This window comes from Artibeus jamaicensis, unplaced genomic scaffold (genome assembly GCF_021234435.1).
Source record: "Artibeus jamaicensis isolate MK-2021 breed Jamaican fruit bat unplaced genomic scaffold, CSHL_Jam_final contig_468, whole genome shotgun sequence".
Taxonomy (NCBI): domain Eukaryota; kingdom Metazoa; phylum Chordata; class Mammalia; order Chiroptera; family Phyllostomidae; genus Artibeus; species Artibeus jamaicensis.
In genome coordinates, this window is record NW_026521846.1 from 914,018 (window position 1) to 933,082 (window position 19,065).

Below are 19,065 nucleotides of genomic sequence, written 5' to 3' on the forward strand. Positions count from 1 at the left end.
CATGTGCTGATCCAGTTCCTGAACTTCCTAAAGATTTTCTGGCAAGACCCACAAGAAAAAATGTCTTTGTGTTCAGATGTGTGTGTGTGTGTGTGTGTGTGTGTGTGTGTGTGTGTGTGTGTGTGATATGGGGGCCTCTAAGGGGCTGGGGCAGGGGCTGTCACCCTGGGGACCAGAATCCACATTTCAGCAGGAAGCCTCAGCAGATAATGTGCCCTTTCAGGGTCACACATCTGAATTGGAGGGCTCTGGGATTTGAACCTGGGTCAGCCTGGCTCCATGGAAGTGTCTCACACAAGCACACAAGGCAGACAGTGGCTCCAAGCTGACTACAATTTCATAATGTGGCATGTGTGGCTTACCTGAAGCTTAGGAGGGTCTCTGTTCTTTGTTCCCCAAGGTTACCTCAGAGACCTCTGAGTATCTCCAGAGCCTTCCCTGCATCAGTTTAGCCCTGTTCAACATTGTCCTCTGTGGAGCTGAGCATGGGCCGGCCAAACACTGTGATGGACATCACATCTCAGCCACATCCCTGGACCTCAGGGCACATGCTGCTTGCAGTGGAGAAGCTGAAGGGAACTGTGCCCTGCAGCCTCAGAAGCCAGTATAGATCTTGTTGGCATGGCTCTCATTAAATCCAGCCTGTCTTCTTCTGCCTATAAAATTTCCCTGCTGTCAGCCACCTGCTCCTTGCAGCTAGGGGTCCTCCCTCTAAGGCTGCTTAATGCCCTTTAGGGGAAGACCTGCCCTCCTCCACATGGCTCATTAGACCCTCCTCCATTAGCCCTTGCTACCTCTCAGCCCCATGTCCCATTCCCCTCCACTCCATGCTGGCCTCAGCCCCAACCCTCCTGCCCCAACCAGATTTGCTCCTAAAGACTGGCTTCTGGAAGCTGAGGTTCCTTTTCATGCCCTAATCAACTCACAAACAAGTGCCAGTTACTAGGTATATTTGAAATGGTGGCTTAGCAAAACCAGATTTCTGCCAATAGAGGCAACAATACTGGGGGAACAAGACACCAAATAGACATGCATGAGAACAGATCCGCTATTAGGATTGTAAGGAGCATTGCAAGATAGCATCTCTGGAGCCCTAGTGAAGGGGCAGCACACATTCCACACAGGGGACATGACATGAGGAGGCCTCGAGACTGGACAGGAACTCGGACATTAGTAGGGCTGGGGAACTGGAACATTGGGTGGGCCACATGACAGGCCAGGGGAACCTGTGGAAAACGTGAATGCTTTGGTCTGTCCTGGCAGCAGTGGGAAGCTGCTGAAGAACTTAAAGTAGGCAGAGGCATAATCAGTTTGATCTCAACAAAATTTCTCTTCCAGGAAGCCCTCTCAGATACCTTAGTTTGGATTAAGGATGCTTCCTCTGTTTTTCTGTGTTTCATTCATCTCAGCACTTAACATACCACACTGCAACTGTCCTCCTAATAGACTGTCGACTCTTGCAGCTTGGGGCCTGACTTACTTATTTTTGTGTCCCAGAAACACCTGGTGAAAATCAATATTTGCTTAACATATAAGAAAGCCCCTGTGTCCATATGTCCCAGTCCTCTGGAGTAGCCCCCAGCACCAGACCATTCACCATTATCCCTAGATACCAACTTCTTGACAACATGAACTGAGGGTCTGTATAGACTCATACAGGTCTCTGAGCCAGGAACAGACAAATTGCAGACAGAAATCCCTTAGCTGCTTGTCTCATTCAGACACGCACAGGAGAGTGAGCCCTGTTCATCTTACTGAGAACCATTAGCTTGTTATTTTGTGAAATCAAATTTAATAAAAGAAGCAGTTCAAGCAATTCTGGTGGATTAATGAGGAGCTGGGTGTGACAGAGATGTGCACAGTAACTTTAAAGAAGGAGCACACATGGTCTAATTTGGAAATGAGTGAGAAGTCTGCGAATTTGTGGCAACCAGGTCAGCTCTGGCTTCTCGGCCTCTCAGCTGTGGCTCCATCCAGAGTATGAGGACAACAGGGATTTCCTGATAGGTACACTCTCCCAGTGTCACTCCTCCTGCCTTCACCTCATGGGGAATTGTCTCCCCTTCAGGAGCCTCTAGGATCACCTATGTGTGTTTAAGAAATGTTATGTAGCCCAAACTTCTTCCCAAAGAACACTCCCCCACATCACCTGTGTCCCCAGGCTCTTAACAATTCATTTCAGGGAAAGATAGGAATAAGTTTACTTTTCACTAACCCTCTCGCCAAGTATACCTAAAGTCCTATTGCTATATTAAAAACCAACATAAGAAGCTCCTGAAAGATGGAGAGACAAAATGAACTGACTGAGGATTTTGGGAGCCCTGGTGGAGACAACAATGTCCTGATGTCAGGGTCTGGCTTAGTAGTCAGTGTCTGTCACAGCTCATAAAAATATGTGAGTCAATAAATAGACTTCCATTCTCCTTTAAGATTTCTAAATTGTGTGTGACAGCTAAAGTTAAAAATGATAATATGTATGATCTAGTTGCCAACATACATAGAAAAATATTTAACAGAGTAAAGGGGCATAGATGTATAATTTCTACATTTCCCTTGAACTATTAAAATGTTGACACCAGTAGACTGTGATACATTACGTGTATACAGTGTGATATAGCAACCACTGTAAAAGCTATGAAAAGCAATACACTCAAAAACACTACAGAAAAATCAAAATGAAATTCAAAAAATGGTTCTTGCAATGTACAGGAAGTAGAAAGAAAGGAAATGACAAAGAACAAACAGAAATCAAAACAGAAATTGACAGACTGAAAGCTCTATTATATCAATAACTACATTAAATGTAAGTTACACAAACTTGCCAAATAAAAAACAAATTTTCAAACTCAGTTTAGAAAACAATTAAACTATACACTGTTTATAAGAAACTAAATCCAAATATAACACATGTAGGTTGAAAGAAAAAATATAGAAAAAGAAATGCTATGCAAACACTAATTTAAAGAAAGAGTGGCTACACTAGTATCAGTAAAATTTCAGAGCAAATGAAGTTATCAGAGCCAGTGATACTATGTTACATTATATTATATTACATAATAAGTCAATTCACCAAATAGACACAGTAATCCTAAATATCTATATATCAAACAATAGCTGCAAAATATCTAAAACAAAAACTGGTAGAGCTGAAAGAAAAAATAGGCAAATTTATAATTATAGTTGAAGGCTTCAAAAACCTTCTTAATAATTAATGGAACACTAGATAGAAAGTCAGTAATGATATTTTAAAATTCAACCATACCATCAAGCAACAGGACCCAACACTAACAGAATATATATCCTCTTTAAACACTCATATTAGTTATATTAAAATAGACTATACTCTGAGTCATACCTGAACAAATTTGGAAGAATTTAAATTATACAAAGTATATTCTCTGACCACAATTGACTCAACTGGAAATAAACAATAAAAAGGTAACAGAAAATTTTCCAGATACCAGGAAACTAACAATACTTCTGAATAATCCATGGGTCAAAGAGGAAGTCCTAAGGGAAATTAAAACTGAATAAAAATGAAAATACACATATGAAAATTTGTGAGACATAACTAAAGCTGTGCTGAGAGGGCAATTTATAGCACTAAATGCCCCTTTTTTACATTAGAAAAGAGGAAAATCTTAAATTAATAATCTAATATCCCACTTGAAGAAACCAGAAGAATATCAAAATAAAGCCAGAGTAAGCAGAAGAAAGTAAATAATAAAACAAGAGCAGAAGTCGATGCAATTGAAGAGAAAATCAGTGAAACAAAAAATTGATTCTTTGAAAATACTGATGGAATTGACAGACCTCTAGTAAGACTGACAATAGGAAAAGAGATAAAAAGCCCAATTACCAATATCAGACATAAAACAGGGATATCACCACAGAGCATGCACACATCCAAAATGATAATAAGGAAATACTATGAACATCTCTAAGTGTAAAAACACGATGGCTTAGATAAAGTGAACCAATTCCTCTAAAAGTACAAACTATCACAACTCACCCAATATGAAATACTTTGAATTAAGAAAATTGAGTTTATAATCTATAAACTCTCCCAAATAGTTTCATGAGAGAATTCTAAAGTTAGTACCAACACTATTCTATCCCATCCAGAAAATAGAATAGGAGGGAATACTCCCTCATTCATTTTAGAAAGCCAGCATTACCATAATCTTTAAACCAGACAAAAGCAGTGCAAAGAAAAGGAAACTGCAGACCAGTATCTTTCATGAATATAGATTCAAAATCCCTACCAAAATTTCATCAAATAGAATTCAACAAGGTAAAAGAATTATATATCATGATCAAATGGAATCTATTCAAGGATGCAAAACTGGTTCAATATTCAAAAATCCATGAGTGTAACCCACCATATTAACAAACTAAGAAAGAAAAAAAATCAATGATTATATTAAGTCAGGTAGAAAAGACATTGACAAAATTCTTATCCATTCATGACAAAAACTCTCAGAAAACTAGAAATAGAGGGAAACCTCTTTAACTTCTGCAAAAAAAAAAAAATCCCTACAGCTAGCATCAGACTTAATCATGAGAAACCAGATGCTTTTTCACTAAAATTAAGAACAAGACAAAGATATCTGCCATCACCATGCCTCTTCAACATAGTGCTGGAAGCTTCTGCCAACCCAAAAGTCAAGAAAAAGAAATAAAAGGCATGCCATTTATAAAGGAGAAAATACAACTGTCCCTAGTTGCAGATGACATCATAATCCATGTAGAAAACTCCAAAGCATCTAAAAAATAACTTAAAACTAAAAACTCTACAAAGCTGATGATAAAAATTTAAAAGAAGCTTAATAGCAGCACAATTCACAACAGTCAAGAGTTGGAAACATCCTAAGTGCCCATCAGTAGATGAGTGGATTAAAAAACTGTGGTTCATTTACACAATGGAATACTACTCAGCAGAATAAAAAGAGGGAACCCCTGCATTTTGCAAATAGCGTGGATAGAACAAGATTATTATGCTAAGTGAAATAAGCCTTGGTGGTAAAAGACAAATAGCATGTGATCTCATTTATAATAAGAATCTAATGAACAAAATAAACTAATGAGCAAGATAGAACCAAAGGCATAGAGTCATGGAACAGACTGACAGCAGTAAGAGGGGAGGAGGGAAATTGGGACTGTATGAAAGAGGGTGAAGGGATTAGCTGAAGAACATATATAAAGGACCCATGGACATGGACACCAATGTGGGAATTGACTATGGAAGTAGCGGACAGGCTGGATGAAGAGGGGAAAAAAGGGGAAATTGGGACAAGTGCAACAACATAAATAATAATAACAACAGATAAATAAAGTAGAAATTACTCTATCATCTTGGAACTTGTATATTTACAGAAATCAAGACTCTGTGGTATGGGCAAGTGAACAGACACATACATCAATGAAAAACCAAAGATAACCCAGAAATAGTCCACACAGGGATGACCAGCTGATTTTTGACCAGGGGCAAAATCAATTCAAAATAGGAAAGATAATTTTTAACCAATCATGCTGGAGCAATTGGATATTTACATAGCAAAAAAAGTAACTTGACTTAAATTCACAAAGAAACTTAAAGTGGATAATAGATTTAAATGCAAAATATAAAACTATATAACTTTTAGAAAAAATGTTGGACAGTTGGGGCTTGGTGAAAATTTCTGAGATATGATATCAAAAGCACGATCCATAAAAATATTATTAATTTAGACAATTAAAATTAAATACTTTTGTTCTGTGAAAGACCCTAAAAAGAGAAAGAAAAGACAAGACAAGAGACTGGGAGAAAATATTTTCAGGCTACATATTTGATTAAGGACTCATGCAGAATATTTTAAGAACTCTTAAAATTCAATAGCAAGAGAAAAATACAAGCAATCTAAATAGAAACTGAGCAAAAGCCATGAGGAAAATTGTTGCTCTAACAAACAACAAATGTTGGAGTGGTTGTGTGGAAAAGGGGTCCTTAGTTCACTGTTGGTGGGATTGCAGACTGGTACAACCATTATGGAAAACAGTATGGAATTTTCTCAGAAAAATAAAAATCGACCTGCCTTTTGACCCAGCAATTCCACTGCTAGGATTATATCCCAAGAATCCTAAAACATCAATTTCAAAGAACCTATGCACCACAATGTTCATAGCAGCACAATTTACAATAGCCAAGAGTTGGAAGCAACCTAGGTGCCCGTCAGTAAATGAATGGATCAAAAAACTGTGGTACATATACACAATGGAATTCTATGCAGCAGAGAGAAAGAAGGAGCTACTACCCTTTGCAACAACATGGATGGAACTGGAAAGCATTATGCTGAGTGAAATAGGCCAAGTGTTGAAAGACAAATACAATATGATCTCACCTTTAACAGGAAGCTAAACAACAAAACAAACAAGCAAGCAGAACAAAAACAAAGACACTGAAATAGAGGACAAGGAGACAGTGACCAGAGGGAAGAGGGAAGGGAATTTAAGGGGGAAAAAAGGGGAGGGATTTGGAGGAACAAATAGGAAGGACACAGGGATGAGAACTAAGGGAGGTGGAAATGGGAGGGAGGTGGGAGCACGGGGGGGGGGAATGGGAGAAATAGACAACAAACTGTACTTGAAAAATAACTAAATAAAATTATTTAAAAAAAGAAAAGAAAATTATTGCTCTATTAGGCAACTTCTCCTTGTCTTCCTGGGGTCCAGTGTTTTTTCTTTACCTTTTAGTGAGTTTCTGAAAATCCCTAGCATACTAGTTTTCTTTGGTTATGTGGCAATTTTTCAAACAGGAAAAAAAAAGCAATACATCAAGAATATTTTCTCACTGGAATCCCCAACCCACAGGATTCTGAACCATTGTTTTGGCAGGGATCAGAAATGGGAAAAGCAGTCAGGGAGGATTTTTACAAAGATCTCAGGGACTAAGAGTCAAGGAACAAAGTGAAAGCTTTGATCTGTAAGATAAAAACAAATTTAGTTCTCTTTGCCTGGGCCTCTGCCATTTTTTCATTATAAGTTAAGAGGAGGGATAAGACTCTGTTCTCTTCAACAACTCTGACTCCTAGAATGTAATTAAGTGGTATTGTATTTCTTTTATTAACATGATTATAGTAATACATAGATTTCGGCAAGTGATTTCCAATGGAATTAAAATGGAGACAGATGGCTGACATTTTGGTTCGAATTAAAATTAAGAGGAATATTTTACATGTCAGCTTCTTTTTTTTAAAAAGGTGCAAACCTCTAATAAGATGTCTAGAAACTTTATCATATATTTTCAATAATTATTTCAGCAAAATTTAAAAATATTGATTGGTCAGTAGTTAAGTGGCAAAATATTTACTTAGAATTGTAACAACAATAATCCAAAACCTAGCTGCATTAGTATTAGTATTAGTATTAATTGGTATTAGTACTAGCATTGTATTATTATTATTTCCAAAGTCGTCAGGCTTAGATATCCTATGGCTCCAAATATGAAACCCTGAGAAGGACACAAGGTCAGTTTTGTAGTTTTCTGGTGGGGAATGGATAACCAGAATCTAATCATTAATATATCATACAAACCACCAAATGTTTTATCAAAAATATTCTGTGAAAGAAAGGGGATGGAAGCTTCTAAAAGATCAACGTCATAAAAGAAAAGGGCTGTGAAGATGCTCCAGATTAAAGAAGGCTAATGAGACATGGTCACCAAATGCAGTACCTCGTCCTCCTCTGGCTTTTTTGTTAAGTGAGGTATAGTCAAAGCTGCAGAGGGCATTGTTAGGTCAACTCTGAAAATATTGGACAATGATAGATTATGTAAATGTAGCTTGTCAATGTTAGATTTCCTGAAGTTGATAACAGAACTGTGGTTATATGAGAGGTTATCTCTAGAGAAATGCACACTAATGTATTTAGGGGTTAAAAAAAACATGTAGTGTATAACTTACTTTCAAATGGCTCAGAAAAAAGGCTCTCTGTATCTCTGATAAATTTGATTGTATCACATTTAGAGACTTCTGCAGAGCAAATGATGCCAAAAAGATAAAAGATAACATACTGAGAGAAAATATTTGCATGTATTTGCAACACATTAACACAAATAATTAATGTACAGAAAAAAGTATTCAAATGACCAATAACCAAATATAACTAACATAAAATTTACAGGAAAAAAATCTGGCTGTCTGATAAATATAGGAAAATTGGTTATTCTCATTAGTAGTCAGGAACCTATAACCTAAAACCTTGGCAATAATATTTTATAATCCTCCAACTGGCAAAACATGAGAAGTTTGATAACACCAAGTATCACTGAATCTGTAGGGGGACAGATATGTCAGACCTCATTAATGGAAAGCAATTTGGCAATGTCCAATAAAAGGAGATGCGACCTCCCATGACATAGCAACTTCTCTTCCAGGTAGGTCTCTTAGAAACACAGCTGCACCTTAGTTCCAGAAGCAGCACTGGCAGTCATGCCAAAAGCTAGAAACAACAAAAATTCCAACAAAATTTCCAATAGGAAAGGATAAGTGAATTATAGATACTGTTTCCACAGAATCTCTAGAGGCAGTTGCAAATGATCAAAATGAGTAGGTGGGTAATGCAGCGTGTTGAGTGTACGACGGTGGCATTAAGGCCAAGTCTTTAACACCTAGAAAGTGACACAGGAAGAAAGTGCAGCCAAAGCTGGTGCTATTTCCTCTGGAAAAGGAGGGAAGAGAACAAGACAGAGGAGGGAAGCCAAAAGAGCTTCAGCTCCTTCTCTGGTGTCATTTCTTTTATGAATATGTCAATTTATCACCTACACACTTTAAAATACATCTAGATACATATATCTAGAAAACATCCAAAATTTTAAAACTGTTAATTTATGGTGTTGGTTTTGTGAATGTTTGTTACACTGATCTCAGTTTTTAGAATATTCAAAAACTGGTTTTTCAAAACTCTCAGTTACTCAGTATATGGGGTCCCATGAGAACCTGGATGTCATTGGGGTGTCAGGCAGACATGCTCCTCTGCCCGCTGTGTCCCCCAAAGCCCTCTTACATACAGCTCTCACCTACACCCTGGAGGAACTGGCATATGGCCAACCACCTTCACAAGCTGTTCATTAATAAGTTGTACTAGATAATCCAATCCTCTAGGTCCCCTTCACCAGTCCCTAAAGGAAAAACCTTTTTCTTGCTGTTTTCAATAGGCTGTCATGTTATTTTTTGTTTATAGAAATATACTTATTATAATTAAAAATATATCAATCATTATGAAAAATTTTAATGCAAAGAAACTAAAAAATGCCTTATAACCCTATTTTCTAAAAATTATAAAGGATACTATTAACCATTTGGTAGAGTTTTGTCCAGTCAATTTTGGGATAGTTAAGCAAACATATGCAAAATATAACCACATAATTACAATTTAATAACTGTCACTTTGTTACTCCTCCTCTGTCCATGTTTGTTCTGAGAAAGTTGTGTTTTTCATTTAAACATACTAAATACTGTTTGAAACCTTAGAACACAATTGATTTAACCAGAGTCCTACTGGTAATCACTTGTTTCTAATTTTCACTGTGGTCAGCAGTGCTAAATAATATCCTATTAGATATTTTGGAGAGCTTTTACCCTATTGTTTCATTAAGATAAACCCTAAAGCTGGAATTTCTGGGTACAAGCTTGTGAACAGCTCATATTTTGATACATATTGCCAAATTGCCTTCTGGGAAGATTGGATCAATAGGTTCCCCTATATCTCATAGTGAGTGCTCACCTCATGTCAGATACTGGCTGTCTGATTTAAACATGGGAAGAGATTGAATTCTCCTACCAATCCTATGAGGTGAGTACTATTATTATCCCCAAGTTACAGAGGAGGAAACTGCACACAAAGAAGATGAATAACAGACCCATTCTTTGAGCCGGTAATGGTGGGGCAAGGGTTATCATTTAGGGAGTCTAGGGCAAAGGTTCAATCCTAACCAATACTATCTCTACTAATAGTTTCCAAAAGCACTAACTAGCTACAATACCTTGGCCAAGTCTTAAAACCTCATCCATAAAATGCAGCTAAGAGTGGGACCTCTTCCACAGAGGTGTTGTGGGGACTGAATGAGCTCATGGAAAATATCTGACAGAGAATGCAGTTTAGCAGACTACAGGAGCACTCACAAATTTTAAGTGTTTTTATTTCTTCTATTATTTGTGATCCTGAGCATTTTAAAGGCCTACTGTTTGTTGGTAATTCTCCAATAAAGTACCTATTTGTATAATCTGCACATTTCCACTGACTCTCTTAGACTTAACTTCCCTTTTCCTCCTCCCACCCCCCTCCCCACACAGCCCAGAACAGATTATCTAGATAGGTCAAAAGCAGAAACAAGGGTTAGAACTTTCACAACTTTCTGCCACTTTACTAAGCACACTTTGCATGAGCTGCCCTGCTCTCTGATTCTCACCATCCCCTCAATGCCACCGTCAGAGATCATATCCACATATAAACATATACATACCATGTCTGTCTGCCTTTGTTTTTTTGCTGAGCTTCTTGCAGGATTCAGAGTCCTGCCCATGGGAGTAACTTTTCTGTGTCCAGGATAAAGGCTATTTCTCCAGAGACAGAAAATTAAATTTGGAGACCAACTGCTTGCCTTTGAATCTTGCCCCAGTGCAAGTTCTGGAAAAGAGCATCTTTGTGTGTTTGAGGGATGTCCATTGCATTTTCAAGAAATGACAGTTTATGTCAGAGATAATTTTGCAAAGTTGCATGATTCTTTCCTTCTCTGTCTCTATCGATACATTTTTTTATTTTCTCTTTTTTTGACAAATGTTTCTAACCATCACTCAGTACCTCCCTCCACTCTATCTTTCTTAGTGTCTTCCTATCTGTTTCTCTGACCTTATATTTCTCCCACTATATCTGACTGTGCTTTTTCGTTAATCCTTGCCTCTCTCTCTTGTTCCTTCTTTTGATGCACAGAATTAAAGATGACTTTAAAAAACAAAGATACCTCTGGGTTAAGTAGGACCTTATTTTATAAGACTGATTAACCATTAACTGCAGAGAAGCATCTACATACCAACAGTTTCTCATTTTATGTAATGATTTTTATTTAACTTAATTAACTTTAACTTAATTTTCACTCTATCCTAAAATATAAACATTATTATCGCCCAATCTATTGGTTCAGAAACTGACGCTCAAAGAATCTAAGATGCTTGCTGCAGTTTGCCAGCAAAGGAGCTAGGTTTAAAGCCACATGTGTCTGGGTCCCAAGCCCAAAGGTCTTTCTGTCACATGACCCTTTTCTGTTCTCTCTGTCTCAGACCATGTGTAAGTTGTGATGGTAATGAAATAGACAATAGCATTATTCACTGTCCAGTCAAAGTGAGAGAAGCCATCTGTCCACAGAGACACAATCATGCTTTAGGAAGTGAATTCCAATGGGCAAGTACTCACCCAGTTTTCCACTCTTGGTGGCACCCCTACCACATGAGAGCAAAGTCCACCCCAGTTCCACATGCCTCACTTACCCAGGAGAAAAAGGAGGGCTCTCAGTATGCTGGCTGCCAAGCCCATGCTGACTCTGCTCCTGCCTCCTTGCAGAACAGGCATTGGCAGGCTGTGTGACCCGAGGCTCCTGAGGACAGACACAAGCCCCACGTGATGGGAGGGCAGGAAGCCACTGCCACAAACCCGTGTTTCTTAGTTCCTCTCAACTCTGTCTTACAGGAGGGCTGAAGGAAGGCCTTGTCATCCTGGCCTCTGCCAGGTGGCAGAACGTTGTGCCTACAAGTAGGACTCACTGTGACACACTGAATGCTAGTTTTTACCCATCACTGTCTCCTGCAGTCCTCTCCCTTAGCATTGAAAAGAAGCAGGGTTGGATGAAGATTCTTGTCTGGAGACCCTGGCCAGTAAGTTCAGAGGGGATGGGAGCAATGCTTTTTGCCTGGATCTCAAGCTCCTGCTGTGGTCCCCACAACCTAGAGCAGGGTCAGAAAGCAACTCTCTCTGGTCCAAAGCACAGTCTAGTCACTATTTTTGTACCATGAACCCCTTAGCATCTGGAGACACCTCTGACTCCTTTCTCCGAGCAACATTTTTAAATGTCCAAATTAAAGTATGTAAGGATTATAAAAGAAACCAGTTATTTTGAAATGCAGTTATCAAAAAATTAGAAAACAAACTAACAATATAGAAATATATGTGCTTCTTTATCCACACAGTAAATAGCAAGAATCTAGTTGTAGGCAAAATAACTACCACAGCCCTGACATTGTGATGAATGTGAAACATATTTAGAGAGATGTGTAACCACTAGAATGTATATGAAAATATTCACAATACCTACTACTGGTAATAATAAAGTCACTCAGGTGGTAATGTCATTGTGGTTAGGCTGCACTAACATCAGAAGAAAATGCTCACTTTCTATTAGAGGTTAGAGGACAGAGACATGACTTTTTCCACCCAAGTTCACAGACTGCAGGCCAAGCACCCAGCCCTGGGGTACCTTTGTCAACACAGGCTCAACCCACACATTTGGGGCTACATGTTCCTGTATTTTTTTGACACCTACTTGACTGTCAAGTCACCAACTCAAGTGTGCAAGGAATGTCACTTTTAAAAATGTAAATCAACTTAATGACGATTGTTGAGTCCCATCCAAGTGAGCTAGTAGAAATTAAAGTCTTTTCATTCTTCGGCTCCCTTGGCCAAATTCCTAACACAGCCAGCTCCCTGAGCACTCCCCACTGTGCCAGGCATGTTTAGAGATATTCTAAATATGACATTTTTGGCCTCCATTATAACACTATGAGTTAAGTGTGAGACACCCACAATGCTATTCAGCAGGGAGTGTGAGAGTGGGCTTTGAACCCATGCTGTCCACTGGCAGCTTGTGCTCCCCATACTCTGCTGTGCCCTCCTCCCAGGGGCACCACCTCTGCCAGGGGACAGCCAGCCAGCCAGCCAGAGGCAGTAAGTTTTCCCTGGTGGCCACTGACACTCAGTGGGTCCTTTTAGCACAGCCTATAGTCCTTCTGAGTCTCATATGAATGACCACGTGAGTGGAGCAGGCTGTTCATGTTACTTTATTTTGGTGCCTTACTAAACACTTTGGATCAGTCTTCACACGCACCAGGAAAAATACTCTCTTTTGCTTCTCCTGAAACATATGCCCTTTTAACATTTTAATCCTACTCAGTGGAGACAATCATGAGAAAACTGCTTTCTGCTAGGTGAACTTAAGAAAGTGCCAGTGCAGATGCACTTATCTGCAGATAATGCCTGGGAACCATGGGAAGTGCACCAGGAGAGCTGCAAGCAGCCCAGGGCTTCCAGGTATGCAAAGAAGTCTCGTGTTTATGTGAAATTACTAATTTTTAAGTGTTGGCAATTAATTTTAAGTGTTTTCCATGTGGCAGGTCAAACCAAACACCAGTGATTAACTTTTGTAATAGAATACCTCTCAAGACCTCTTTCGGGGCTCAACCCTTTACACATAAACCAGGATGAAAAGTTTCTGCAGAAACTTCTGCTTTTTCCCCTGCCACAACCTCCTGACACCAGAAAAGTACAGCATCTGCTGCCTACTTGAATGGAGAATGCAGAAATACAGAGGGCCACATGTTCCATTAGCTAGAATCTAAAATGTGACCTAAAATCTAGCCAGTGCACCTGGCATGATGGTTCATTTGTCATCTCATTGTGGTATGATGCCCCTCAGCCAGAGTGGGAAGCCAACCCCATGCTCCAGTAATTAACTCCTGTTTCTAAACCTGAGGCTTCTCTAGTCATAGAGATGGGATGACTCCCACTGAACTGGGAACCAGGGAGGGCAGCGCCAGAGCTCCAGCCCATTGTGGCACAAAACATGGTCTCAATAGCATTTGTTGAACAAAGGAGTCAATTTACTTACTTGGCTTATACCCAGTCTAAGCCAGCCCAATCTCCAGCCTACTAGGGGAAAGGTTGTGGACTTTGGTTTAACTATGGTTGGATGTTACCTGTTCTACCAATCAGAAAAGAGCTAGCCATCAGCTCTGCTATTCTGCAGGGTGCTGTCCCTCCTCCAGTGATGTCATGGTCCTCCCCCAGTTCCTTAGCACCAGCTACAGAGCACATGAATTCATATCTAATATGCCTGAGGTACAAGTTTGGAAATAATGTCAAATCTACCAACTTTACAGGAGATTTAAAAAAAATAAAGATAGAGAAGATTTGAAACACACATTGATTAATTGGACTTAAACAGAACTCTGCCCCCCTCCAAAATTAGAAAATAGCTTCTCTTTTCAAGCTATGTGCAATATTGATCAAAGAATTACTACATATGGCTCATGATGTAATTCTCAATTTCAAAAATGGATGACATACACATTTCTTACCACAGTGCAGCTGAATCAGATGACAATAACAAAAAATATACTGTTTCCATGTGTTTGGAAATTTTTAAAAACACTTCTAAGTAATTCAAAGATCAAGAAAATTATAATAAAAAATTAAAACAACTAGATCGAACGATAATAAAAATGTTTTATATTAGATATTGTATAATGTAAGTGAAGTAATAATTAGAAAGAAATGCATACAGGTAAATACCTAGAAAAGAAGAACAGAAAGAGAAATGAGCTAAAAAAATCTGAGAATTCTGGAAAAGACTAAACCTAAAAAAAAAAATAGCCAGATGAAAAGACATAACAAATGTGAGGGGAGAAAAAAATTACCAGAAACAAAAAATGCAATAGGAAGATGTTGAGGTCTAAAACAGATGTTGAAAAGGGACAATCCCGAACGAGCCCCGGATAAAGTTAGGCTGACCAGGAACAGGAAAATTTTTACTTCCTAAAAGGGCTACACAAAGAGCCTTTTGAATTTCCCTAATAAGCCAATGGCAATCAGCTGTTTAGAGCTAGCCAATAGCTAACAGCCACATCTGCTTCTGTTCAAAGCTTGCTTGCATACCCCTATATAAGGACATAGCTGTAAGCGCCAGGGCGCGGCTCTCATCTGCAGCTCTCCTGAGCATAGTGTCCTCGGACACTCAGAGAGCTCACCCCTGCGCAGGTAAAACTTGGCCATTAAAGTAACATCTTGAAAATTCTGAAAGTCTCCGAACCTCCGTTTCTCGTGACGGTGGATGCAACAGAAGACTCAACATCTTTTTTTTTTTTTTTAAATTGATTATGCTGTTACAGTTGTTCTATTCCCCCCTTCATTCCCCTTCACCCTGCCCCCCCAACCCCACCATTACCCCCCTTTAGTTTATGTCCATGTGTATCAAGTCCTTTAGGTTCTATATTTCCCATGCTATTCTTGCCCCCCCAATCTATTTTCTATCTACTGTCTATGTTACTTGTTTTCTGTACCTTCTCCCCCCATCTCCTCCTCCCACTCCCCTGTTGCTAACCCTCCTTGAGATCTTCATTTCTATGTTTCCGCTCCTGATCTAGCTGTCCTTTTAGTTTGCTTTCGTTTTAGGTGTGGTTGTTAATAACTGTGAGTTTGCTGTCCTTTCACTGTTCATGTTTCTTTAACTTCTTTTTCTTCGATAAGTCCCTTTAACATTTCATATAATAAGGGCTTGGTGATGATGAACTCCTTGAATTTGGTCTTATCTGAGAAGCACCTTATCTGTCCTTCCATTCTAAATGAAAGTTTTGCTGGATAGAGCAATCTTGGTTGTAGGTCTTTAGATTTCATGACTTGGAATATTTCTTTCCAGCCCCTTCTTGCCTGTAAGGTCTCTTTTGAGAAATCCGCTGACAGCCTGATGGGGACTCCTTTGTAGGTGATTGTCCCCTTAGCTCTTGCTGCTTCTAGGATTCTCTCCTTCATTTTAATTTTGGCTAATGTAATTATGATATGCCTTGGTGTGTTTCTTCTTGAGTCCAACTTTTTTGGTACTCTCTGGGCTTCTTGGATTTCTTGGAAGTCTATTTCCTTTGCCAGATTGGGGAAATTTTCTTTTATTATTTGTTCAAATAGTTTTTCCACTGGTGGTTGTGTCTTTCCCCCTTCTGGTACCCCTATAATTCGGATATTGGAGCGTTTAAAGATGTCCTGGAGGTTCCTAAGACTCTCCTCATTTCTTTGAATTCTTGCTTCTTGACTCTTTTCTGTTTGGCCATTATTTGCTTTCTTCTGGTCCACTCCATTGATTTGAGTCCCAGTTTCCTTTTCATCTCTATGGGTTTCCTGTGGAATTCCATTCATTTCCCTTAATTTAGCCTTCATATGTTTCTCTAATTTGTGGCTATAATCCACCAGATCTGTGAGGAAGGTGATGACCAGTGTTTTAAACTGTGCGTCTGAGAGTTTTGCTATTTCTTCGTCGCTTAGATTTATCTGTGGGGCTTTGAGGTCTTCCTGCGGCATTTTTGGTCTGTTCTGGCCCTGTAAGTGGGAGAAGCGGCGCCTTGGAGTCCCAGGTCGCTTGGTTGTGATGTTGTATGTGGGGGCGTGGTCAGAGCGGGGAAATGGCGGCGCCCTCTATCGCCTTGGCCGCCGCAGCCGGTCCAACCGCCCACTCCCTCGCTCGCGCGCAATTAGGCAACCGCAGTCAACACGCTGCACCGCCTCCCCACTGTCTCCTCTGCAGTCGCTCAACCGGTGGGTTGCTCGGTCACTCACTAGGTCCAATCCTGGGTTTGGAACCCGTGCGTCTGGATTCGCGCGTCTGGATTCCGCGCCCGGGTCGACCGACCGAGCCCTCCTTTGTAACTCCTCACCAGACGCCGGTTTCGCCCCTTACCGGTTGGGCTGAAGAATTTGTTGTTAGCGGACTTCCGAAAAGTTCAGTTTTCCGTGTTCTGGTTGTGTTTTCTGATGCTAATATTTAGTTGTCCCTAAACTTGGTTGTATGAGGAGGCACGGCACATCCACCTAAACCTCCATCTTGGCGGAAGTCCCTCATTTTGTTCTCAACATCTTAAATTTTGTTTGTAAAAAGCTAATCAGATAACAAACTTCACACAGAATAAATAAGAAAAAGGAAAGAAGATGAAAATAATATTAATAAAAGGAAATGTAACATGATTTTATTAGTTAAAATAGAAAAACATACAATTATTTCAATAGACACAGAAAAGTACTTGATAAAATCCATCACCCTTTCATGATATAAAACATCCAATAAACTAGGAATTGATAGGGACTTTCTTTTCTTAATAAAAGGTACTTAACACAAAAACCAACAAACATTATTATTATGGTGAGCCACATACATGCAATCCCTTTAAAATCAAAGACAGGAGATATTGTTCTCATCACTATATCTATTCAGTATTGTTGGGAGTCTAGTTAGTGCAGATTTTTCAAAGGGGGAATGCAAAGAATAAAAATTAGGAAGAAAAAGAACTAGAGGGTTTGGCTGGGTTGAGGGGGATTGGTGGGGGGAAATGCAGACAACTGTAATTGAACAACAATAAAATAATTTAAAAAAAGGAAAAACTAGGTTCTCAGATGATTTGTTTATCTATCTAGAAAGTCTCTAAGACTCAAAGATTGTTTGTTAAAAATAATAATATGGCTGTATACTAGCTCAAATTTTTCAAAATTAATTGGATTTTTATTTACTAGTAAAAACACAAAACACATTTTTCAAAAATTACTACCACCAATATGTATGTGTGTATACACACATATGTATGAAATGTAATAGAGAATAGAATAGAATAGAATAGACCTAACAAAGCTTACTCAAAGTTCATATAGAGAAAACTTTAGTTAACAGCATTAGAGAAGACTTAAATAGCCCTGCCTAGTGTGGCCCAGTGGATTGAGTGCCAGCCTGTGAACCAAAGGGTCACTGGTTCAATTCAAGGTCTAGGGCACATGCCTAGGTCCCCAGTAGGGGGCTTGTAACAGGCAACCACACATTGATGTTTCTCTTCTTCTCTTTCTCCCTCCCTTCCCCTCTCTAAAAATAAACAAATGAAATCTTAAAAAAATATTAAAAAATAAGACCTATACAAACAAAAACTGTGTCATTGTATATAGAAAAAGTCAAATATCTTGAAGATGCCAAGTCTTCTCAAATTGATCTATAGTGTCAGTGCAACTTTGTACTCAACTACATTAATAATCAGGACCAAAGTAAGAATCATATTCCACTTTTTAGATTGGTAACAATAAAATTTTTAGTTAATACATTTGTGACACTTGAATGAACCTAGAGGACATTATGCCAAGTAAAATAAGCCAAAGAAAGAAAAAAAAAACACTGCATGATCTCACTTGCATATGAAATCTAAATTACTGTAACTTACAGAAGCAGAAAGTAGATTGGTGATTGCCAAGGACTGAGGGGAGAGGAAAATGGGGAGATGATGGTCAATAGATGGAAGATGAATAAGTTCTGGATATCTAATGTACAGTGTGATGACTATAGTTAGTAATACTATATTGTATACTTAAAATTTGCTAAAAAGGGAGATCATGCATTCTCATGGCACATACAAAGAAGAAAATGGTAATTATATTAGGTGATAGATATGCTAACTAACATGATTGTGGTGGTTATTTTGCTATGTATCATGTATATCAAAACATCACATTGCATAACTTAAATGCTCAGGGTGGGGAAAAAGAGGTTTATGGTTGTGAGTATGTGAAACACAGACTTTATTCTTGTATTGTTATTAATATTACCCCATTTTCTTCATGTATAATTGTAAACCTACTTTTCCCCCACCCTGTATATTTTCTTCAATTATATCTCAATAAAAACAAAAAAATCTTAGGTAATGATAAGGTTAATTTGAGAATGTGAAAACATAAGGCATTGAATCTTTGAAAGCAATCTTTTGTTCCCTGATAGAGCTGAAGATGTCTGTATCATGTAACCCAACAATTCTGTTCCTGAAAAAATAACCAGGGACACTCTTAGACATATACATTCAGAGACACAGATAAGAATATTTATAGGACATGATATGTAAAGCTAAAAGACCTTGAAAAAACCATGAAACCTATTAGTAGGAGAAAGGATAAATAACTGATGCTATATATTGCTTAGCTATAAAAATAAACTACAGCAACATAGGTAAGTGGATAAATCTTAGAAAAATA

General features: G+C 38.7%; 1 protein-coding gene across 4 annotated transcripts in view; it reads right to left on the bottom strand.

The window, feature by feature from the left end:
- The window catches only part of TMEM273 (transmembrane protein 273), a 34,668-nt gene extending 23,066 nt beyond the window's left edge, over positions 1-11,602 (bottom strand). For 3 of the 4 annotated variants that reach the window (XM_053667361.1, XM_053667360.1, XM_053667362.1), the window contains exon 1: positions 10,502-10,646. In XM_053667361.1, coding sequence (XP_053523336.1) covers positions 10,502-10,561 — 60 coding nt within the window. In that variant the 5' untranslated portion in view covers positions 10,562-10,646. Of the gene's footprint in view, positions 1-10,501; positions 10,647-11,522 lie in introns of those variants that run through there. The other variant, XM_037167943.2, reaches the window with a different exon arrangement.
- Between the last annotated feature and the right edge of the window lie 7,463 nt (positions 11,603-19,065).